Raw genomic sequence first — 26,138 nt, forward strand, 5'->3', positions numbered from 1 at the left:
GTGCAGGAGGCACAGTGCAGTACTGTGAGTACAACTTCATACTAAGTAATTGGTCAGTCGGAGTAAGGGTCATGATGCATATTGTAGATACAGTGGATTATTTCATTGAAAATTGTGGTAAAATATGTGGTCATTTAATATTCAGTCCTCATCTGAGAACATCATAGAGAATGATGCACCATAGCACTCCCTCAATAATAATCAAACACAATGCAAGGCAACAAAGTACTGAAACAAAATGTTTACATTTCTTTTTCAGATGGACCTGCACTGACATTCAGTAATCCTGAAATACCAACGGAGAGTAATTTTGATAGTTTGGTGCTTAAGTTTGGTGCAAATTCTTTCACCCCATCAAGAAGCACATTAAGTCAAACAAGTGGAACTGGTAAATACGAGGTAAACGTCTTTTAATACTTTGATTGTTTTTGTTCTGCTAACACTATTTCCTGATCACAGAAGAATGTCACACTGAGAAGCATCCCTCACTTCTTAAACTCCGCCAGCCTCAATACACCTGAACTGCTCAGATCCTCGTACTCTTGCTTAACGATAGATAGAAAGGCAGATTTTCTTGCTGGGATTATGGCACTGTTAATTTCTGCTCAGCCAATGTCATTTGATCTGCTGCCAGACTCATGAACTAATACATAAGATACATTTACAACAAATACGTTTAGAAGGGCCACGTGCAAATTTGTTTCTTGTTTGTTCTTATTGGGTATTCTTAAACACCCGATTAGTTCACCTCCTTGCTTACTAGAGTTGGCCTCTTTGAAACCAGAATCTAATTTGTTCGTGTGAATGCCAATTTGTTTTTACCATGAAACAGTTCATGAGACCTACATCTGTGATTTTATGTACAATATATATGCCTGCTGCAGGGTGACCTTTTTGAAATAGATATCACGAGGCCTGAAGACCACTAAATGAATTTAGCTCCCCAAAATTCAAAATGTAAATAATGTTTTGTTCAAAATTTTAAAGCTAACATCTTTTAACTTTCTTTTTCTATTTTGTGAAAATGTCTAAAAACTCTACACTTTTTTGTCAGTATGGGACCCCAATTCAGACATCTGAGTCTTTCCTCGCATTTCCGACTTCCTTAATATCATCTCAGTGCACAGATCAAAATCCTGCAGGTAAGAATTTTGAGACCTGATTTTGAGCTTGTTTGAACTACTTTTATACTGGGAATTGTTGAACATAGACCCTCAAGCGGAAGCAAATTTCCCAAAATTGGTTTAAAATGCACTGATATTTTCTAAAATCACTTGGACTTTACAAAAGTCTGCCAATTGTAGTAGGAGCCAGAGCATTTTCAAGTCAGGAAACCAGGCTGTGTAACAAGATCTCAGAACATCTGAGCTGTATGGTGAGCATCCAGGTTTCAGGAAAGGACTAAAGACACAGCTGTTTAGGTCGAGCCTAGAGGGCGCACATGCGCTGTCTCTCGACATTTTGTATCTACTTCTGTGGCCTTTAACCCTGCCCATCGCTTTCATTTGTACCTTGGCCTGCATTTTAAAATTCCTTTGGCTTCATTGGTACGGTAAATGCTTTCCATTTGTCCTGCCTTTTAAATGTTTTGCTCCTGCTCTGGAGAATGACCCTCTTACATGGATCAGTTCACTTCAGTTCATTTAGTTAGTTGCGGCGCACAGCTTTTTCTTTTGACACTTCTCGCGATGCCATCCCCTTCCACCTGCTGTGTTTACTGTTTATGTCTGCCTGCCCCCACCACCCCTCCCAGGTCACAGCTTGCCGTCTCAACTCCCCCGCATCATGTCTTATCCTTGCATGTATGCATGTGTAAACATACTTTTTAAAATTAAATGCTTTTGTATCCCACGTAGCTTTTGTTAGATCAGCGCGCGCAGCTCCTGTTTGAGCAGCACAACTGCTCCCGGAGACTGAATTTACCCTTTTGTCCATCAAGCTCAGTTTTAATAAATATTCAGAGCAACGTCTTGCAAATTAAAGCTCCACTCAAAGCCCTGTCTCGTTCTGCTGGGTTGCATGCTGCTTGTTTTGTTAATGATTTACAAAAAGGGGGTGGTGATGAACAGAGTGTCTGAGTTAAACAGACCACTCTTACCCAGTCCAAAGATCAGGGCTTGATCCATCACCGTTATTTATCTCACTGCCCCATCCCAGCTCAGAATCTGGCTATATGCAAATCAGTCTGTCCCTGGCCCAGTGCATCATGGGAACAGGGCAGACTAAACTACCAAGCCAATTCTTCACCAGAAAGGAGACAAGCTACCGGGGACCGGTTTCTGGCATTTCAGCCTTCTTCGGCCCGGCTTGCTTGAATCCTGATGGAGCAGTGAGAAAGGGACTCATGTCTGAGTATACCCTGCCACACCTATAGTGGCCAAAAACGATTTACAAAAAGGGGGAGCTAAAAAACGGTGTTGGATCTAGCCCTGATCTCTTGACTGGGTGAGAGCTTTCTGCTTAATTCAGAGACTCTGTCCCTCACCACCCCTTGTTGTAAATATTTTTGTCCACCCTAAGCGTGGAAGGGTATTCTCAGATGTGAGACCCTTGCTCATTGCACCATCAGGATTCAAGCAAACCGGGCCGAAGACGGCTGTAATGCCAGAAACCGGTCCCCGGGAGCTTGTTTCCTTCCCAGTGTAAGAATTGGCTTTTGTAGATTGGTTTGCCCTGTTCCCATCATGCACTGGGACAGGAACAGACTAATTTGCATACAGCCAGGTTCTGAAACTGGGATGGTGCAGTGAGCTAAAAAACGGTGTTGGATCTAGCCCTGATCTCTTGACTGGGTGAGAGCTTTCTGCTTAATTCAGAGACTCTGTCCCTCACCACCCCTTGTTGTAAATATTTTTGTCCACCCTAAGCGTGGAAGGGTATTCTCAGATGTGAGACCCTTGCTCATTGCACCATCAGGATTCAAGCAAACCGGGCCGAAGACGGCTGTAATGCCAGAAACCGGTCCCCGGGAGCTTGTTTCCTTCCCAGTGTAAGAATTGGCTTTTGTAGATTGGTTTGCCCTGTTCCCATCATGCACTGGGACAGGAACAGACTAATTTGCATACAGCCAGGTTCTGAAACTGGGATGGTGCAGTGAGCTAAAAAACGGTGTTGGATCTAGCCCTGATCTCTTGACTGGGTGAGAGCTTTCTGCTTAATTCAGAGACTCTGTCCCTCACCACCCCTTGTTGTAAATATTTTTGTCCACCCTAAGCGTGGAAGGGTATTCTCAGATGTGAGACCCTTGCTCATTGCACCATCAGGATTCAAGCAAACCGGGCCGAAGACGGCTGTAATGCCAGAAACCGGTCCCCGGGAGCTTGTTTCCTTCCCAGTGTAAGAATTGGCTTTTGTAGATTGGTTTGCCCTGTTCCCATCATGCACTGGGACAGGAACAGACTAATTTGCATACAGCCAGGTTCTGAAACTGGGATGGTGCAGTGAGCTAAAAAACGGTGTTGGATCTAGCCCTGATCTCTTGACTGGGTGAGAGCTTTCTGCTTAATTCAGAGACTCTGTCCCTCACCACCCCTTGTTGTAAATATGTTTTGTTAATGAGGCAGGACCACGTGGGGTTCTGCCTGACGTCTGTGTGCTCTGCGACGAGAGACAGGACACTCCTCCCTGGGCCTCTGCCAAGTGTATGCATTTCATCCCTCCGTTTTCAGCGAGTCAACTCAGTGCAAACAACAGGGAGGGGGAGTGGAGCGGAGCACACACTGAGTAGGACATAAAATGCTGTAACTCCAATTTCCTGCTCCCCACTGTGACCACTCTCCCTTCTTAAAGGCACACACTGTCCCAAAGACAGACACAACACATTCTTTACCATAGCAGTCATATCGGTGTTGAAACGAGCTTGTAACAGTTTACAACCGGCTGATGTTATGTGACTGATGCGGAGAGTGGTTTGGTTAAGAGTTATGTGTTAATGGTTGTGTGTGAATGATTTTCTTTTTAGGTCTGTGTTTTGTGGGATAAAACCTTACATCTGAATGGTGGAGTCTGAGCAAAAATCATATGTAACTCAGATGTGGGTAGGTCGGGACATTCCAACCTCTGACAGACGTCTGTTGTATTTTTAGGTAGCTCCTAGAAACTACTCTAATTCAAATATGGGGTTATGGAGGACTATAGGTGACCAAGGAGTGGGATTGGTGGTTGACTTCTACCTACCCACATAATGTTTATTCTTAATAATTGTTTTAATTATTATTTTAGCTCCATTTAGCTTGTCAGTGGGCTACTGCATCCATGCCACTGTACTTTATGCCCTCCTGAGCATTGGTTCAAATCCCTGCAGGTCCACTCCATCCTTCACCATTATAGATCAATGAAATGAAATGAGTACAGTTGAGTTGGGCTACAATAACAGTTCCTATTCAGTGCCTACATGCCCCAAGGGCTGAATGTGTACTTCACAGATAGACATGTCATCTTAATCTCATTACGCATTGTTAAACTTTTCCCATCAATTGTTTTTAAATTACGAGAATGCATCCATTCACTGCAGCCTAATGGTTTCCTTTTTAACTCACAATATGTTCTCATAATACTATAAAAAGGTGTTTTTTTTAAACAGTCTGTAACAATAATTGTGCAATTGATTAAGAAAACAAAAGTTTTCATGTAAGCGAATTAGAAATAAAAAGTTGATTGGAGGCCAGAAATTTTGAGGGCCATACTTCTTTTTGATACTTGGTGAACACAGGTCTACTTTTCCTATTTGTGATTAACTTGTCTGTGTTTTTTCTGTATGTTACGTCAGTCTCTTGCCCACTCCTCCTTGTAGGTCTTCCCTTTCATCACTGATAAAACCCACCCCTTTCCCAGAAAATACCCCTTTCTGTTGCTGCTTCGTAGAGAGTAGCATGCTGGGCTCCTCATATTTGTGCTCATCTGCAGCTGATGCCTGTAGTGATCGCAAGAGTGCCGTATCTTGGTCAATATTCTGTGTCCAGCTCTGAATACTACAGCTCTGGCCACACTAGACTACAACACTGACCAAAACCCGCCACCAAACACTTTTGACGTGCCTCACATGCCTTCCCGTGTCAGACCTCATAGATTTTTTTCTTTGACTTCTACTCACTTGTGCCATCTTTTTTCTCCTCCATGCCTTTCCTCTTCCTATCCTTTCCTAATTGTATTTTTCAAACCTTTACCATAGTTTATCGCCAGTCCGTCTTAATCTCTGTCCGTCCGGTGCCCATCCTCTGTGCCCTACTGTCAGCTGGTGGGTGGTCATTGCCTCTTCAAACACCTGCCTTACTTGAAGGTTAAAAAGGATTCTTTGGGAAGAGCAACTAGTCCCTCTCTATCTCGTACTGTCTCTTGCTCTCTCATGCACTTTTTCCACCTCTCATGTGTTTGACTTAAGCTCTTCAGGCACAGTTTCTTTCCTGTGACTTTTCGAGGTTCCCGTCCCTCAATTTCACACTCTCCTCCTCTTCTTGGGGGTCTTCTGTGTACACAGGCGCTCCCTCTTTATCCTTCTCTCGCCTGCTCTCCCCTTCTTTCTCTTTCTCATACAACCTTTCTGCTTCTCTGTCTAGAGTTCTTTCATCACTTCATGCACAAACTACCTAGCCCTCTCTGTCTTCCTGTCTATCTATTTTGTGAAACTCTCATCCCTATCTATCCACCATACCACATAATTCTACTACACAAATCCACTCCACACCACACAATTCCACAACTAACCATTCCAATCCAACCCACATAATTGCACTCCTCACTACATACATCCACTCCACTACAAAACACATAGGTAAAAGACATTGTCGTTTACTAAGCCAATACTTTTAACTCTCGCAGATGTGAGACCTATTAGCATTGCCACTGCTTGTTTGGTAGTTGCACACATCGCTCGTTGGTCAACAACAGAAGTGATATAAGTTGAAAGTGATGATGATAAATCCGCTATAGTGTCTCACTAGGGCTAAATAAATTTGCAAGAGAATTATAGGAGTGTGTTGCATGCCAAATAGGAATGTTTTGTTTTGTTTTATATAGCACAAACTAGACCCGAGACATCTGGTATCAGAGCGCTTTACAGGAGCTTTACATTATAAAATGACAAATGCAGCTAGGCACTGTAAAGAGTTGGGACAAAGCTATGGAAGGAGTTGGCATGATGGCAGTTTTGTAAGAACTGGCAGAGAACACACCACAGTAGCAACTAGATAAGGTAAGTACCCTCAGAAAATTGTCCCCGGGCATTAGGCAATCTTTAAAATGCTGAAGCAATTTTAGCCATATTGAAAAAAACTTTGATCTTGACCAGTTCAGTCATTATATGTGATGCAAATGTTCAGAGATGGAGAGAAGGAGGGCCACGGAATTATGCAGGAAAACAGCACACAGTATAAATGGGAGGCAACTTCCACAGTCTTTGCGCCACCTCCCCATCAGAAAACCTTTTCCTCACAGCCAGGACCAGACCATTAAGCTGCCTCTAGCCATGAAAACCACTCGGGTATCAAAAAAGTCCTTTAACTTAAATCCATAGGCACAGAAAATTCCAAAAATGTCCTCTTTCTGCCGTTGAAGCTATATAGGAAAGCTCCATCCACTTCAACTTGAAAGATTAAATATTTTCTCTCTTGGTGGACCACCTTCAGTTTTACCATAAACAGACCCAGTCTTCCATTGTTTCTAACAGTGTTTGCTTACTGTCATGAATGTCTTGGTAGGGGCGAAAAGAAAAGTATCATTATCTTGTTCTGTTGTAAAGTGCTCAAATGCCTTTCGGCCAAGTTTATGCTATACGAGAAACCTGCAAAAAATACAAAAATGTAGTTGCTGCTTACTGCACCCTCTTATTGCGTTCAACAGAACACTAATCACCTTCACTGTTCTTCCTTTGTCAGGGACCCTTCATTTAGTGCCAAAGGGTAGAGTATATACATTCCACCACGACTTTTGTTCTGAAAACTAAATCATTTTGTGAGTGTATAAACTTGCTCAGTGTATTTATATCCCTTTGGTGGTTGACTCCTCATTGTGGGGGGGATGCCCAGACAGTACAGTTGGGCATCCATTCTTAAAAAGTCTAACAAGTCCTTCTTCCCTACACTTTTTACTGCTCAGTTTAAAATGCCACATCTTTTTTTAGTTCTCTGGCTCTCCAGCCTTTGTATTGTAGTAGCTGACTTTGCTAAATCTTCCTCTATTCCCATAATTCAGATGGATAAAAAAATTAAGGACTCTTTGTGTATTTATAAAGGCTAGGTACAGTCACACTCTGCACACTGGTTAGGGGCAGACGGGTGGTAATCCATATCATAGCTCCAGTTATCACATGCACAAGCCAGATTCAACAAACCGTGAGGAGGGTTAGAGACATGGGCAGATCCACAATGGCAGTGGGACCATAAGCTGTGATGAAACATTTTCTAGCTTACGTGTCAAGAATTTTCAATTCTATTAAGGACACAGAGGCGAGATTTATACTTGTCTTTTCTTTACTGTAGATTTTCATCCGTTAATCATATTTAAACAAACAAAAACGACATTACCTATATACCCAAATAGGTCACTTTGCATGCCCCAATAACTAGAAGGCAATCCATATACGTACAGCTGCCTTCATTGTGTGTCCTCTTCTTTGGAACATGACAAGTCTCTAGCTTGCAACCACCTAGTCACCAAAAGTAAAAAACAATCCAAACATGGTTCCAACAGCTTCCAGGCGGAATTCAGCAAGAAGGGTATAAATGTACTGATCTGGCTGCGAAGCAGCAAAGAAATAGGACCCAAAATGGAATCTTCTTTACTTATATTGGTTGCCTTATAGTGATTTGATTAAGGCAAGGGACGCAACGTTTTTGGTGCATGGGTAATGTACATTTTATTTAGTTGAATGTGATTTGCTGCTGAAAATTCAACGTAAAGAAAAGAGAATTATAATCGAGCCTCCAGTCCTGACCTAGGATTCAAGGTGAACCTCTCCACTTGTGCAAGCTTCCCAGTGCATTAGTACATTTCCTCCTGCTGCTCTGCTTTTGCCCCAGACAACACCAGGGCTGAAGGTCTATCCCCGTAGATTAGTGGCAGTTGAGCCCGCCCCCACTAGCTCTGTCCTTTTAATGCAAGGTATGTGCTTGCTTTCCAAGGCCTTGGTGGCTGGGTGCTCTTTTCTCTGTGACATGCCGCAGCTGAAGCCACAACGTCTAAGCATCTGTGTTGCTGCCATACAGCATTCATTATAAGGCTAACAGTTCCTAGTGGCTCAGAATGTCCTAAAACCACTTGGACAGATGAAAAAGCTGAGCCTCAGTGGTTGCAAAGGGGAATGTCAACCTTCTTGTGCTCCCATGATTTTGCACGACTGAATTTTTCTGTTTTTCTTTTCTTTTCTTATCCCTCTTGTTATCTAGTTTGCTTGGTCTTTGTAGTAGGTCATTTGTTTCTGTGATAACCCAGAGCTATTGCCACTTTCAACCTCTGACCCTGTGTATCCTTCAAGTACTCTTTCTCTATTTTGTTACAATAACCCCTGCCCTGAAGTCTTTCTTTCTTTTTCTTACTACAATTACAGTAAGGGTGAATCTGATACACTTCCTGGTCTTACTTCAAGCAAGGATTATCATTAAAACGCGTGTTTAGTGCCATTGAAGTATGCATAAACCTACCTCTATGAAGATCAAACCGTTTAACTTTGTATTTTCATAAAAGTAATGTTTTCACATCAGGCGATTTTCAGCCAGCTGTCTTCATCCGTTGCTTTGTTTGAGTGTCATTCCCATTTGACTACAGCATGGGGCAGGTCAGCCCACTTCAGCCACTGGGTAACTTCACATTGCTCTTTCACAAGGTGCACATTCACACAGTAGGTAGCTCTCTTCCTCTTCAGTGCCAGTGTTTTTGTTTTTACTTTATTGCTCCGGTGTTGCCTTTGTGTTTAGAGTCTGATATGATAACAGGAAACTTTTTACTAGTACTTCCATATGCATCACTGGGCACATTACAGCTTTATCAATTTCTGTCTCCTGCTAATGGTGTAGTAAATTCCTTTTGCAGTGGCCTTTGTGTTTCTTTTCTTTCAGACAACTTTTAATTCCCAGCATACCAAATTCCATTTGAATGAAACTGTGTTCATGAAGTTGTGATTTTTTAAAATTGGTATGCACTCAATCAAATGCATTTCTAACAGCACTCCTGTATGCTATTCTGCTATATAGTTTAATTGAAGTATAACTTTCTAGTATGCTTTCAGTGCCCTTGTATGTGCGATCTGTCTATCCATCTATCTTTGCAACTCGATCTGTATGTCTGTCTGCCCATCTACCTTTGCAACCCTATCTGAATGTCTGTCCATCAATTTGAATTTAATTTGAATTTAAAAACATTTATATAGCGCGCTTATACCACGCGGTTTCATGGCGCTTTTTAGATTGCGAGGAGACAGCAGGAGCAGAGGAAGTTAGACCGCAAAGGCTCGGGAGAAGAGTAGGGTTTTGAGGCTTTTCCGAAACTCTGTGTAAGAGGGTGTCATGCGGAGTTCCACAGGAAGGGAGTTCCAAAACACAGGAGCGAGAACCGCAAATTTTGTTCCGCCAGCCTTTTTCTTTTTAAATCGGGGGACAGTTAGAAGTGCCAAGTGGGTGGAGCGAAGCTCTCTGCCCGGTGTATAAGGCTTAATGGCGGAGCAAATGAACTCCGGAGCGGTGCCCATTTTGGCCTGAAAGGTGAGGCAGCCAAGCTTGAACAAGGCTCGCTCTTTCACCGGCAGCCAGTGCAGTGCCTGCAGTAGAGGGGTGGCACGATGGAATTTAGGCAGGCCATGGATCAGGCGGGCAGCCTGGTTCTGCACTAGTTGCAAACGGTGAATAGCATAGGCGGGCGCGCCATTGTAGATAATGTTACCATAATCAAGGCGCGAAAGCACCATTGCCATCACTATAATCTTTAGGGCAGGGAGGGAAAAGAAACGGGAAATCTTCCTAATAGTTCTAAGGGAAAAAAAACAAGAAGAAACAACAGAACTAACCTGTGAGTGGACAGAAAGTGAGGGATTAAGGAGGATTCCGAGAGTTTTGACTTTGGGAACGGGGAGTGGGGGGACACCAAGTGAGAGAGGCCAGTGGGACGGGGACCAAGGGCTACAACCACCTCCGGTCAAGACTAGTTCCGTCTTGTCCGGATTGAGTTTGAGGTGGTTGCAGTTCATCCAATCCTGGATGAACAACATGACAGATTGAACGTTCTGGAAGGATGAGGAGGAGTGGGAAAGGTTGAAAATTAGCTGGAGGTCATCGGCGTAATTAAACACCGTGACCTCAAGCTGCTGCAACAACCTATGCAACCCTATCTATCTATCTTTGCAACGCTTATCTATCTCTGCAAATCTATTTATCTTTACAATTGCATCTGTCTGTGCAAGTCTTCCTGTGTGCCTTTGCAAGCCTCTGTCTGTGCAAGCCTCTCTGTCGGTCTGGAAGAAATATTACAAATAGCATTAGCAAAGGTTAGATACTGGCAGCCTTTGCAAATCAAATGGATTTTTAAATGTGACATTAGTCGAGCCATTTTTGGTTTTTTTAAAAACACCTTAACATTGCATACATACATGCATACAAGGGCTATCAGTCAGTCCTCTTAATCGATTGGTCCGTTTTAGTGCCATGCACTTTTTGTTTCCGCCCACCACAGTATACAGCATGGGGCAAGGTACCAGCCCGCTTCAGCCATTGGTGTCCCTTATTGCGAGTGACTGCATTTTGCAATGGGGACATGATCATAAAAGGTAGTCCACTTCAGTCTTAAGGATCATGAGTCAGTCTGGGCTTTATTTTTAATTCAAAAAAGGATTCGCTGTTTTACACATTTAGAAGTGCGTTCATGCCACTGAAATGCCAAATATTCACCAGCTTGTGAAGCTCTGTGGTCTGTTTTCAGTCCTTGCACGGGGGTTAGGACTCCAGTGTTTGTAAGTTGGGCTCTTCTAACACAGTGTGGCAGACATGTTTGAACATGGGGCGTTATAATGCAATTTTAAAAAGTGCAAGGATTACAAAATCTGTGAGAAAAAGCACACGTTCTTTATTAGACAATTCTCATTAATGTTGAGTTTTCTTGTTTTGTTTTAGTGTAGATACTCCTGTGCCTCCTTTCTCTGCATCCCTGTCTTTTGCCACCTCCAACACTAGTCAAATCTGACATTTTCACAGTTAAAATCTACAAATATGGTAAACTACAGCAGTTCAAACAGTAGTTCCGTGCTGAATTCTTAATCAAATCATTGCGTGTAGTCATTTACAAAAAAATCTATTTGCCATGCAAGCAAGTGCGAAGTCACGTGACAAGAGTAAATAACACAACTTTGCACAGAACCCATTGTTTCCTTGAAGCTGATGACAGTTCCATGAGTCAACGTTTACACAGAGGTGACCAATGGGGCAGTAATTTATGTAAGTAAAGACAGGAGCTGCCTGTGTGCTGTGCTATTTTACAAAGTGCAGATATCTCTGAGAAGCAGAGGTCAAAGTGAGTGGGATCTGAGGGGCACTTTTTTTAATTTGACAAAAAAAGTCCCTCTACTTTTTAGGTCGAGGACCGAAAGGCTGCGCTTGCGCAGTCTCCGGGAGGAGATTTTATGTTTTTGAGTACGGGGCTTGAACCCGCCTCTCTCCTCCATCTCTCCACCATTGGCTGGCTTCCTAAACGGAGGCCAGCCATTGGAGGAGAGAGGCGTCACTCCAAACAAGCCCCGTCTCTTTCGGATTCGGGGGCGTGTTTTTGGCGTTCTTTCCACCTGTGACGTCATCCGTCACTCAGAAGCCAAAAACACGCCCCCGAATCCGAAAGTTTTCGGATGTTTGCGGTCGGCATTTTTTTTTTGTGCCGTTTTCAGTGTTAAAGCCGTGAAGAGATCTATCTTGTGTCTCCCCCTGCCACTGGAGCCGCTACAAGTGCGTCCTGGGCCCCAGGAGCACCGTGAAGCCGTTCTGTGCCTGCCCGCCCCGTGTGACCCGCTGTGCCCTTGAGCCGTCATCACACAGTGTCGCTGGGCTGCCCACACCCGCTTCGCCCTCCTCTTAAGGGCCCCGCACTGCCTGCCGCATCCCCACTGGGGAAGGAACCCTGGCCGAGAAGCGCAACCCCCGGAGACTCCTGGTACGCTGAAGCGCACCCTCTCCTGGAAGTCGCGCCCCGCCAGTGAAGCGCCTTTTCCCCGCTTTGTGCCCGGCACCCCTGTCTTGTTCGTGGTGTACGTCCGTGGAGTACAACAACTGCACCAGCCTTCATTTCCCCCTACGAGACGTACCGCCCTGTTCGTGTGGCCGTACGCCTCGTACCTGTCTGGAAAATTCGCCCCGCACTCCTGCTAAAGATCGCCCACACTCCCTGTGCGCAACGTGCCTCAAGTCCTACGAGTGCGCTGGAGGCGCACTGACAACCAGCCTTGCCCGTACTCCTGCGAGCCATACCGGCGTGTTGTGACTGGCCGGGTACGACTCGCACTCCGTCTTGCAGCCCAGCAATTGCCCCCGTACGCCTGAAGCGTACACCATTGCACGGCCCTAGTGCGCCTCGTAGCATACGCTAGGAGCTTACACAACTGCTCCCGCCTTTGCTGCTAAACCTCACGAGACGTACCGCCTTGCCTTGGGGCCGTACGCCTCGCATCTGCCTGCATTTCAATTGTGACCCCCCACGAGACGTGCCGCCTTGCCTTGGGGGCTGCACGCCTCGCATCTGCCTGCAATCGTTGGAGAACAAGCACCGCTGATCCTGCGAGCCGTACCGGCCTGTGGGTCTCTGCCGGGTATGACTCGCACTAGCTTGCCTCATACGCTGAAGCGTACCAACTTGCCGCCTTACGCTCGAAGCGTACCCTCTCGCCCCCATACGCCAGAAGCATACCATCTTGCCCGCACCTTGTCCCTGAGGCCGCGCCGCACCCAAGGGTGTACTCGAGTACAGGCCGCCCCGTGCCGCTGCCGCCTCTAGGGGAAGCTGCCTGCCTGCCACCAAAGGACGTCTGCCCCCCAGCCAGACCGGCTCTGCCAGACCAGTGCCCCGAGTCCGTCCCGCACCCCGTGGGGCCCCCGTGCATCAGCAGGTACTGTGCCACATCAGACTAGAGAGTCCAACTGCCCTTACACTCCAGAGCTGCACATTTGGGGAAATACAGTGTACGGGGTCATCTTCAGCTCCTTCCCGTGCCCGCCCCGTCACAGCTCCTTCCCGTGCCCGCCCCCGTCACAACTCCTTCCCGCGCCCACCCGCGTCATCTTCAGCTCCTTCCTGTGTCCGCCCGTCATCTTCAGCTCCTTCCTGTGCCCGCCCCGTCAACTTCAGCTCCTTCCTGTGCCCGCCCCGTCACAGCTCCTTCCCGTGCTAGCCCCCGTCATCTTCAGCTCCTTCCCGTGCCCGCCCCGTCACAGCTCCTTCTCTTGCCCGCCCCTGTCATCTTAAGCTCCTTCCCGTGCCCGCCCCTTCACAGCTCCTTCCCGTGCCCGCCCCTCACATCTCCTTCCCGTGCCCGCCCCGTCTCAGCTTCTTCCCGTGCCCGCCCGCGACATCTTCAGCTCCTTTTTGTGCCCACCCCGTCACAGCTCCTTCCCGTGCCCGCCCGCTTCATCTTCAGCCCCTTCCCGTGCCCGCCCCCGTCACAGCTCCTTCCCATGCCCGCCCCGTCACAGCTTCTACCCGTGCCCGCCCCGTCACAGCTCCTTCCCGTGCCCGCCCGTGTCATCTTCAGCTCCTTCCCGTGCCCACCCCGTCACAGCTCCTTCCCGTGCCCGCCCACGTCATCTTCAGCCCCTTCCCGCGCCCGCCCCGTCACAGCTCCTTCCCGTGCCCGCCCGCATCATCTTCAGCCCCTTCCCGTGCCCGCCCCATCACAGCTCCTTCCCGTGCCCGCCCCCGTCAGCTTCAGCTCCTTCCTTGCCCGCCCCTGTCATCTTCAGCTCCTTCCCGTGCCCGCCTGCGTCATCTTCAGCTCCTTCCCGTTCCCGCCCCGTCACAGCTCCTTCCCGTGCCCGCCCCGTCACAGCTCCTTCCCGTGCCCGCCCCGTCATCTTCAGCTCCTTCCTGTGCCGGCCCGCGTCATCTTCAGCTCCTTCCTGTGCCCGCCCCATCACAGCTCCTTCCCGTGCCCGCCCCCGTCACAGCTCCTTCCCGTGCCCGCCCCCATAATCTTCAGCTCCTTCCCGTGCCCGCCCCGTCACAGCTCCTTCCCGTGCCCGCCCTCGTCACAGCTCCTTCCCGTGCCCGCCCCCGTCACAGCTCTTTCCCGTGCCCGCCCCGTCACAGCTCCTTCCCGTGCCCGCCCCGTCATCTTCAGCTTCTTCCCGTGCCCGCATGCGTCATCTTCAGCTAACAGTTCCGTCTGACTGCAGTAGCTGGTGCCCTCGTGTTCGTGAAAGCAGGCTTCATATAAAAGTCAGTGTTCCTCATTTGGAGTAGAAATAAAAAATGCATTTTTATACCAGCTGGGGTGGACCGGTATGCATAGGTAAAAACTACACACGTCCACCTAATAAAGCATACCGGATTTTGTACTATGCGTTAACCGATAGTCTCACGAACTTTGAAACGCCTAGTGAGCTGTAAATTTGGTAACCGACAGCACTAATGTGCAGACTCATTTCTTTTCAACTAAGTGTACATCAGTCCACCTGAATAATGTCCGCGCACACCTCTTTCAAAGACCATCACATCAGATCTTCCAAACACCGCTTGTAAATATCTGGATGGTTGGCACTATGACCGGGTCTTTTCACCTGCAAGATGGGTAAAATGGTCCCATCAAAACCAAGATACTGTCCTTTCATTTAATATCGTCCAGCACGGAGTGCTTCTAAGAGTATCATAAGTGACTGCTTGGGTATCAAAGTACCCTTGCATCTTCTCTTGCCAGACAGGTAACTGCTTCCACTGTAAACTACCCTTTTCTATCTTAACCTACACTGCAATCGCTGCACACACTACATGACCATAACTATTGAGGCATGTGCGCCCCATGATTGTCATGTGACCGACCGCTGACTCCCGTCATGTTATGACAGCGAGGCGGCTGTCATTGCGGATCTATTCTACAAATGACGGCCTCCTTACACAATATAACCCCTTCCCTTCCCCAGGTGAAACACTCTCCCTTCCTGCCTGGCAAGCAGCCCACACTGGAAGAAATGCGCCTTCCAGACGTCTTTCCCCAGGGCAGTTGCGATGATTTTTGCCGCCCAGGGTAAAATGTCATTACGCCGCTCCTTCCAGCAGTGATGGGACCTCCTCGGATGCTTTTAAGAGTCACATGATGCCGCCCCATTTAAAGGCGTCTAAGCAGCGCACTACATCCAAGCTACTCTAGGCTGCTGCCTTAGGGTGCCACACAAGATGCCCCAGGAAGGTGCCAGATAATGATTACAACAAAAGGCCGTGTTGCTACTGAGGAGGAGCACTCAAACGGTAAACTGCAGTGGTGTTACTATTATTATTCACATATAGTTACTAAGTATTATACCTAATATTATAATGTTGTTACCATCATTATTTTTTTAAATATTTTAAACAAATAACTATTTTTGTTACTTTTATCAATACGAAGAATCATGATAATATGATAATAATAGCTAATAGTAGTGGTGGGGGCAATACTGCATTGAAAAGTTACCCTGTGTCAGAGAAAACAAAAGTAAACTTCAGTAGAATGTTCAGGTAGACAATCCCTCGTTATTCTTGCCAGGGTGTGTACTTATTTGTTATCATTTGTATGTATGTTTGCTTGTTCTTTGTACTGCTACTTGTAGCTTTCGTTACCTATAAGAATTGCCACTCATTCCTTGACAAACCTTAAGAAAAAACCCAGGTTTAGTCGAGATGTACCAACTTCGCATATCTGACAGGTGAAAATGACGTTTGCGGTCTGAAAAAAGGAGCTTGTACCGTCTACCTGTTGAAAGCTCATCAAAGAAGTTTGTTTGCTAAAGAAGTTTACATACTCTGATGATAGATGTAGGCCGTGGCGTATTGCACACAGTTTAGCTTCAGGACAGAAAACATTGAGCAAATCAATTTTGTACACTTTCATGTTTGCATGTTACAGTGGAGAAAAGCGATTTTCATTTTGCATACAATTGGATGGAGCAAAATCACAATTTTTACCGCTTTTCTAAAGGTTATGTATATTTAGAAAGTTCAAGGCAAAAAGTTAGGCCCCCCTCTCCCCGTGATCAGGTCTCTCATTGCAGACGTTTAAGCATTAAACCCACCCCTTAATGCATGTAGACTTTACTTTCCTGCGCTGACATAGTCCAGAGGACTTCCGGCAAAGGAAAGCAGTAGTCGCCCCGTGATGCTTTTCATCTGTGAGCCGGTTCCTTGCTGGTATCACCTGTAGGCACACGCACCCCCCCTTCAACTAAGCCCCACCCGCCCCTCTCACCGGGCTACAGGCTCCTTCACGCGGGGCTTCCCTCACTTGCATCGGTGGCCTCTGCTCCTCCTACGTGCCTACAGCGTTTCACAGCCTCCCCTGGGGCGGGACTTCCGCCTTCTGCCCTTCTCCTCCAGTGACTTTGTGGGCGCGGTCTTCCCGCAGAAGGCGGAAGTCCCGCCCTAGGGGAGGCTGTGAATGCGTAAAGCACCTGTGTGTGTGGCTCTGTCTGTGTGTGTGGCTCTGTCTGTGTGTGTGGCTCTGTCTGTCTGTGTGTGTGTGGCTCTGTCTGTGTGTGTTTGGCTCTGTCTGTGTGTGGCTCTGTCTGTGTGTGGCTCTGTCTGTGTGTGTGTGGCTCTGTCTGTGTGTGTGTGTGTGTGGCTCTGTCTGTGTGTGTGTGTCGCTCTGTCTGTGTGTGTGTGTGGCTCTGTGTGTATGTGGCTCTGTCTGTGTGTGAGTGGCTCTGTGTGTGTGTGGCTCTGTCTGTGTGTGTGGCTGTGTGTGTGGCTCTGTGTGGATAGCTTTTGTTGGTGGCTCTATGTGTGGGTGGCTCTGTGTGCGAGTGGCTCTGTGTAGGTGACTATGTGAATGACTGTGTGGGTGGCTTTGTGTGGGTGGCTCTGTATGTGCGTGTGGGTGGCTCTGTGTGTGTGGCTCTGTGTGGGTGTAATGCAATAGGTCATGCATTTGCGAGCGATTAAGCTATTGGCATTGTAAATGACAATGCCATTTATTTATGATTTAAAAAAAAAAATCAGGAGCAATGCCAATAGCTCTACCTTTAATAATGCCGAGACCATTCCATTGTAAATGCTTGTTAGATCAAAGCCTACCAGAAATAGCAGCTATCTGGTTTGCTAAAGACATATGGGGACATTCAAAAGTTTCCATGGAATGCATTTCGCCCGTTGCTCACCATTGGCTTTGTGGTTTGTAACTCTCATTTTCTGGCTTTCTATTTGCTGGCTTTATTTGTTCGGGCTGTCTAGCGTAAGATAGTCCCTCCCAAGGAGTAAAGCCTTTCCACACTACCTCTCTTTGTATTCTTCCACTTGTGCTCCTTTCTGTAAACAGGTCTGTAAATCCTGTTCTTATCTTGTCATGTTTGGTGTGCATTCAAAGACTGAGGTCAAATGTCAGGCTCTTTCTTCCGAGGGAGCTTGGCCTTCGTTTCTTTCTCCAACTTGAAAGTGAGAGGATCTGTGAGACAAATTCACTAGATACTGGAGTAGGAATGGATTATTCTATCACACAACAATATTCAAATGAAGTGTCCGAGTATTGCAGAATGTATAAACATTTGGAAAACATAAATGAAGCACGTTTGTGTTAATTTTGATGTGTGTTAGAAATAAATACTTTAATATGATCAAAAAAAATCAATACACCAGGTGATGCCATTTCCACACATTATCATTTGGGCTCTGTATAGTTTTATTAGTAAAACTGTATATCTGTGCAAATGTAATGGTCAGTTCAATTGAAAATGTGTGTTTGTAATTGCAGTATCCTACCACGCTGTGCATACTCCAGCTCACTCTACTCTGCACCACTCCACACCTCTGCACTCCACTCTGTACCACTCCACTTTTCACCACTCCACTCTACTCTGCACAACTCTACGCCACTGCACTCTATACCGCTGTACTCTACTCTACAAACCTCTACTCTATGCACTCTACGCCACTCTACTCTTCTCCGTTGCACTGTACAGCACTCCAGTGTAGGTTACTCCAGCCTACTCTACACTTCTCCACTGTACGCTACTCCACTCTGCGTCACTCTGCAACACTGCACTGTTATCCAGTACACTCAACACTACTGCAGTCTACTTGGTACCACTCTACTCTACGCCCCTACAGTCTACGCCAATCCAATGTACACTACTCTAATCTCGTCTGCACCACTGCTCTCCATACCACTTTACTCTACGCAATTACACTCTATGCCACAGCACTACACTCTGCGCCAATTCACTCTGCACCACTCCATTCTGCACCACTCCATTCTGCACCACTCCATTCTGCACCACTCCATTCTGCACCACTCCGCACCACTCCACTCTGCACCGCTGCACTCCACACCACAGCACTCAACTAGGCACCACTCTAATCTATGCCACTGCATTCTGCAATGCTGCATTGTACACCGCTGAATTATATGTCGCTGCACTCTACACCATTACACTCTACACCACTGTACTCTACACTACTGTACTCTGCAAAAATCTGCACCAGTGCATGCTGCACAGTCCACTCCACTCTACTCCGCGCTACTGTACACCCTTCTACACCACATCACTCTACTCTGCACCTCTCTACACCACTCTACTCAACTGCAGTCTGTGCTATTCCACTCTACACCGCTGCACTTGATGGCACTCTACTCTGCACTACTGCATTTTGTGCCAATGTACTCTATGCCACTCTACTCTGAACCACTGCAATATGCACCACAGTGCACTACTACACTCTACTCTGCACCACTGCACTCTTCGCCACTGTACTCTACTATGCAACACTCTCACCTACTTCACTGCATTGTGTGCCACTGCACTCTGCACCACTGTACTCTGCGCCACTATTCCCTGCAACACTTTATGCCCACCAGTCTACTCCTCTGATCCACTCCACTGTACGCCACTCTGCGCAACTCCACTCTATGGCACTCCAATACACAACACTCATTGCCACTCCATTCTTTGACACTGTACTCCACTCTTCACCATTCCACTCGACAACACTCCACTCCATTCTCCTCTATGCCACTAACTTTTATCCATGCAGAACCACAGCCACTCTGGTGCCCAACATAGCTTAAACACATTGGCTTAGCCAGTAGCTCTTTAATAGGAGAGACCTATTGGCTTTGTTAATGTTTTTTCTTAAATGGCAACTGTCACAGGACCGTTAATTCCGACATTTGAGATGCTTCAGCTGAGGGAATCTTCCAGTGCTGTGAAGCTGGGGGAACAGACAGCTAAATAAGAATCAAACCATACTGCCAGGGTGTCTGCTACATGAAAGAAATGTAAATGTGCACAACCTCCAAATGTAAAGGTTGCTTGGAAGTTTGCTTGGGTGATGGAGCTCGCTGAAAGCTTTGTGAGGTCAAGATGTTATTTTTTAACAGTATTGCAAGAGTTTTACAAACTAACCTGTGGAATGTGTGCTTTTGATGGACAGTTTTACAAAATATATTACTAAAATGCATGTATATTTGGAAACAGTTTTTTATCTTCTACCTAAATGTTTTGCCATATAGTGGCAGCCTTTCTTATACAATGAGTATTGCAAGTACACAATAATGACTTGCATAGTCTCACGGGTGTCTGTCTCGGGCTGTGACATCATAACAATAAAAACACAAACGTCCCTATTCCCCTCTGCACCAACCAGAATTAAATTATGTGGCTCTGTTCCAACATATTCGGACTAGATTTGGGCAAGCCAAAAAATTAACTTGGAAAGCCAAGGATGTGGCTCGGCTCTTAGAGCCTATGCACAACCCGAGTCTTGAAAATGCTTGCTAGGTAAAACATACAACAAACATCACCTACAATGTTAAAAATTCTCTTCAAAATTCAAAAAAGTGTATTTCTTTAACATGTGGAAGCTGTGACATTAATGAATCACAATATAGCGCTGCCTTGAGAAGTACTTGTTAAAAGTGATAGTTTTGAAACATGAACCATTAGCTAAGAGGCGAGGCAGCTGTCATGTAAACCCTGTACGTGTCCCAGACTATTATAGAGCAACATTGAAGTTCATTATATCAACCACAGTAGGTTTTTGAACAACTGTTATTCCGAACTCACATTTTTAAAAGTGCTTTCATACGCAATCATGAAGAAAAAGTAGTTTAGGTGTAATACAATATTTGTCTAAGATCAGGCAATTTAAACTTGGACACCGCGATTTATCCCTGTTTTCTGGTTTCACATTGTACACATCAGCGAGTAAATGGGTATATATCTGCCTTTCCTTATGTTAAGGTTTTGCTTTTACCTTCCTGTGAAGGTGAAAGACCAATAAAGTAGTCCCAACATATGTTCTTTTTAGCCACAACGTTTATCCCTCCCCGCCCCCCAACGCTCACTGACCCTTTCCCATTGCACTCAGAATCACAGTTTCCACTCTTTTTAATGCAGTTCGACCACTCTTTAGAAGCATGTCTTTCTGGAATTATTGCAGAGTGGCCAAGTGTTATTGTTTTGATCAACCTCTTTCAGACATTGGCTTCAGGCTTTGTTAATCACATCTTTGTTCAGACCAGAGGAGTATTTCTTTCACCTGATATTACTGGCTGTTAGGGTGTTTCCATCGTCAATGTAATGCTTGCATTGAGACTGTTTTGCAACTATAGTTCTCTCTGTCGGCTCCTCGATGCTCATTCCCACCCCTTCCACTTTCCCTCATGTGTCCACTCCTGCTGGTTCCCTCTAGCCCCTGTATTCCACGTGTCGCACTTTCACTGCTCCCTCCTGTTGTTCCTTCCTCTTTTTCCCTGTGTGCATTTTGATCCCCCCATCTCTCCCCCTCTTTCTTCCATCTCCCATCTTACGCCTTTCTAATTCCCATTCTACGCACCTGACACTACCTCTCCTTCCCCCTCCTTCTCCTCCCCCCCCACATACTCCATTCCCAGTGTCCTCTTAGTAGTGCTTCCAGGGCCAGGTATTTTTTTCTCCCCCTCTTTTTTTTCATTTCTTGCATATAGTCCTCGTTTTGTTTTGTTGTCAAATAAAGGTCAGGTGGCGAGCTGCCTACCTTTCTATTTCATAGAAACTAAAGAAGGTCTGTGGGTTGCCCTCCATCCAACCTTTATTTCAGTAGAAACCAAAACAAAAATGTTTTGAAGGAAATGGTATCGTCAATGCTGACCAACTTTTGTTTCTTAAATGTGTCTGTCTTTACACATTAGACCCAGACTTATTAGCTTTGGCAATTCTTGCTGTGCATGCTTTACACATCTGCAATTCTGGTATTTCACAAATAGATATCAATACCCGTTTCACCCTTTCATTTATTCTAGGAGGTGTTTCAAGGGTAAAAACCCGAAAAAAGAAAGAAGAAAAAAATCATTTAGGATTTCTACATACAGAAACAAAATCACAGAATGCATATTTTGTTTTATTTAAAACATATTGTCAAATGCAAAAGGAGCAGAGCTCTGTAACCCAGAGGCTTACGGAGCATCAATATACAATATTATGACTTCGACATTTTTGTCATTGAATAAAAGAAAAAGTAATAATGTAGGGACATGCGTATGAAATAAAACAAACCTAAACAAATAACATACACCACCCTCCACCCCATCGCACTGTCAACCTTGCAAAAACAACATGTGTAATCGGAGCAACAGTCCTACACTCACTGTGATGTATGTCGGAGAGAAAACTATACCACTCGGTACATGTATAGTATGGAGTCCCCCCATCCCCCACGTGAGGGGGAGAGGGAGACTACAATCTATGCGATCCCTGCGCTGGAACAGGCTCCAATTTTTCCTAAATAAGGATATGTATTAACAACTTCCATTTCATCATTCCCTAAACAACATTTATATGTTGTATTCTTTCTACATTCTTATAATGAAAAGTCATTATTTCACTTTTTTTGGTATTGATTTTCAAATAATGGTTATCAGCATATTTTTGCCTACAATCCAACTGTTTTTGAAAGCCTTTGGGAATGAGATCCAAAAGCACAATATCGTCTGCTTATAGTAGCGAAGCCACATTTCCATGGCCCACCTATGTGGCAATCCCTCCCATTTTGTTCAGTGCTTCAGGCTAATCATAAATCTAAAGTGTTAGTGTTCAAATTTAACGGATATCTCATGGTCCTCATGGTCACCTCCAAGCAAAACATGGCAGCAAGTGGAAGAATGAAGTTTGACAATTATCAGCAAAATCTCCGGTATATTCAAGTGTCTGCACTTTCGCAACAGCATTGGCCTGTCCAAGTGGTCAAAAGCAGTTGCAAAATCAATCGGTTGACCGCGGATTTGGCTGAGCCTTGATGAGTTACACCTCCTTCACGGTGTGACGAAACACGTGTCGGCTGGCTACTATCTTACTGTACTGACCACTATTTGACTATTTGACTTAGAAAAAACTTTATTCACACGAACCTCGATATCCTACGTTCTTTTTTGAAGCGGAATGAAGCATAACGATGGACCGTTCCTACTAACAGCACCTGACCTCCTTTCTCCCCAAACTGATATATATTCCCCTCAAATTACAATAGGGGTTTGTGTGCACACTGTCTGGCACCTACCGTTACTGTGCCTATTCCCCAGGGAATCAAATACAGATAAACAACCGCAAAGGTGCACCACAATATTCTTCAAGTAACAATATTATTAATAAGTCGCGGAAAGGTGATGTTTTTCTTGTTTTTTAAAAAGTCTTTATTTTCAATCGTTAACACAGTACAACCGACGCGTTTTGTCCCATGGGGACTTCTTCAGTGCTTATTAACTGGAAAGCAATGCTTCCAAGTCGATCCTCCAAGTCAAAAGTCTATCTGGCGCCTTTCCAAATGTCAAAAAGTCTTTATAAAAACTTGATGTAGGCCTTGGCTAAGTCTTTTTTTAAGTCTTGAAAATCTAAGATGTGGGTAATGCAGACTTCGTGTAGTTGTATATCAGCTCTGCCATGTAATAGAGATATGTTTATAGACCAATAAGATAATCTGTATTATCCTTCGTCCTTTCCGAAATCCGCAATCCGATCCTCCGCTGGGAGGATCGGATTGCGGATTTCGGAAAGGACGAAGGCTTTGTGGATGACTGCAGGACGATTTATCACAATCGGCCTACTGGTGTCCAGTGCCCACATCCTCGTCCAAGTGGTTTACATAATCTTATATCCAGTGGACATTAGAATTCCATACAGATTATCTTATTGGTCTACAAACATATCTCTATTACGTGGCAGAGCTGATCTACAACTACACGAATCTGCATTACCCACATCTTAGATTTTCAAGACTTAAAAAAAGACTTAGCCAAGGCCTACATCAAGTTTTTATAAAGACTTTTTGACATTTGGAAAGGCGCCATATAGACTTTTGACTTGGAGGATCGACTGTATGGAATTCTAATGTCCACTGGATATAAGATTATGTAAACCACTTGGACGAGGATGTGGGCACTGGACACCAGTAGGCCGATTGTGATAAATCGTCCTGCAGTCATCCACAAAGCCTTCGTCCTTTCCGAAATCCGCAATCCGATCCTCCCAGCGGAGGATCGGATTGTGGATTTCGGAAAGGACGAAGGATAATACAGATTATCTTATTGGTCTATAAACATATCTCTATTACGTGGCAGAGCTGATATACAACTACACGAAGTCTGCATTACCCACATCTTAGATTTTCAAGACTTAAAAAAAGACTTAGCCAAGGCCTACATCAATTTTTTACAAAGACTTTTTGACATTTGGAAAGGCGCTGTGTAGACTTTTGACTTGGAGGATCGACTTGGAAGCATTGCTTTCCAGTTAATAAGCCCTGAAGAAGTCCCCATGGGACGAAACGCGTCGGCTGTACGGTGTTAACGATTGAAAAGAAAGACTTTTGAAAAAACAAGAAAAACATCACCTTTCCGCGACTTATTAATAATATTGTTACTTGAAGAATATTGTGGTGCACCTTTGCGGTTGTTTATCCGTTCTTTTTTGAAGCATCTACTTTCTCTCAGTAGAATCTTTAGTCCTCACACCCGGACTATATACCACACGTGCATGTGCACAGGATCTGTTCTCCGCAAAATCAATATAGGCCGTGTAGTTTGCCATACACTGCATTGTTGTATATTTCTCTAAGATCATTTATAGAGCTACAATATTGTCAAGGGTTGAACTATTTGATTTAAATTCAACTTGCTCCATCAGGACAATGATTTTATCATCTGCCCACCTTTGCAGATGATTTAAAATGCTCTTGGAAAATATTTCCCCAATGAGGTCAAGCAGCGTTATCTTCCTATAATTACTAGGTTGATAGGTAGAGCCTTTCTTATGTAATGAAAGGATGATACTACTCCTCAATGGGGTAGGTACTTGTCCAGTTAGATAACAATATTTAAACAAACGGTGCTAAGTAGTTTGACCACAGATCTTCTTCCGACTTTATAATAGAAATAGGTACTTGATCGGTGCCTCTAGTAATTGATCGGTGCCTCTAGCACCCGAGACTCTGGCTCGATGAATATTGTCCTTAATCTGTTCTTGAGACGAAGTGTAAGAACTTTCTCCCTCAACAAGGGGAGATCAGAAGGAGAAAAACTCACTTCATTCAAGGAATTAGCAACATAAAGACTAACATTTTATTTTAACACTCTCACATGAATTTGTACAATTGTTTTTAAATTAAACCATTCCGACTAGTCAATGCAGTAATTCTCCAGAAACGCCTAGGATCTTTATGGGTTACTGCGTCACAAAGTTCTACCCAGATCTTATCAGCTTGGTTTTTTTTGGGGGGGAAGCTCTCCATCTTGTGCATCTTTTTAAAAAATGTATTTTTTCCTTCTCTCATTAAAAACATATAACAATTGACGTCTTTGTAGTTTATTAATCAATGTACTCAATCTAGAACTTTTTACAAGGGTCTTCTATTACCAAAGTGTGTTCCAGTGAGAGAGGCCTATTAACCACAAACTTTATGATTTCCTGTTCAAATTTATCAATTGAAATTATTCCCAGTTATGTTATATCCTAGGGTATTTTTCAAAGGTTCCTTTAGATTTTCTTTATTAGGTGCATTTCAGTGCACCCTACCACTAGAAACATTGAAGTGCGCCTTTTCTCCCTTCATATTCCAGGACGAGATAGCCCCTGGAACAATATCAATAATAAATTATAAACTTGTTTGGTCTCTCTGGGAAGTATCAACTATATTAAGATCAGATAATAAACCAAATGTGTCATAAGATGTCATAACAAAATCAATAATTGAACTACCTTTTATAAAACTATGAATAGTATGAGCTGGCATATCTTTAACCAATCTTCCGTTTATGATATCCCCATTGTCCCTGCAGAGTTCTAATAACAGTTTCCCTCTTTTATTTTCTCTACATGACGAAGGAAAAATTGAGATAGGATTGTTTAGTGCTTCTTTCCTTTCTCTATCTGAGAATAGACTTATGGCATGATTGTAGCCATTAGCATTAGACTATCCTGCAATAATTACATTATTGACATTTGATATTTCAGCGACTTGGTATATAAATGGGGACAAGGATTTGACCAATGGATAATTTTTTAATTGCACAAATGAAATACCATTACACCTCACCTTCTTTAATGGCTCTATCTCTGATAAACAGTTTAAAAGAAGATGGCGATTCAAGAAGACAATTTCAAGACAAGTGTCAAGAGCAGTTTATTTCCATTTCATATAGACATTTGTCATAAAGGATATCGCTCATATGATGACCAATGATTCAAATTGGGATAAAAAACCTGAGCCTTCGGATTGAGAGGGGAAACTTAAAATCCTGATTTGATTTCAGGAAAGCTTGGTTGGGAAATCTGCTTTTTAATAGGTTCCCCGCCTCCATCTTCCATCATTCCTATCTGGGAAATTAAATCCTTTGATGGGATCAACAGAACAGGGAAGGACTGAGATGTCATTGGGATACTCTGAGGGAGACTAATGAATGATCATCTCAGTAAGATGGTTCTAATAAAGAAAAACAAATGAAAGTGGAGACCCAGGTATGTGTGACC

At 44.6% G+C, this 26,138-nt stretch overlaps 1 protein-coding gene across 2 annotated transcripts in view; it reads left to right on the forward strand.

Moving 5' to 3' along the window:
* Positions 1-26,138, forward strand: part of TCTN1 (tectonic family member 1) — a 297,848-nt gene that overhangs the window by 48,032 nt on the left and 223,678 nt on the right. For both annotated transcript variants that reach the window (XM_086943021.1, XM_086943020.1), the window contains exons 4-5: positions 260-399; positions 1,055-1,142. In XM_086943021.1, coding sequence (XP_086799147.1) covers positions 260-399; positions 1,055-1,142 — 228 coding nt within the window. The remainder of the gene's footprint in view (positions 1-259; positions 400-1,054; positions 1,143-26,138) is intronic.

Source organism: Lissotriton vulgaris, chromosome 11, assembly GCF_964263255.1.
Source record: "Lissotriton vulgaris chromosome 11, aLisVul1.2, whole genome shotgun sequence".
Taxonomy (NCBI): domain Eukaryota; kingdom Metazoa; phylum Chordata; class Amphibia; order Caudata; family Salamandridae; genus Lissotriton; species Lissotriton vulgaris.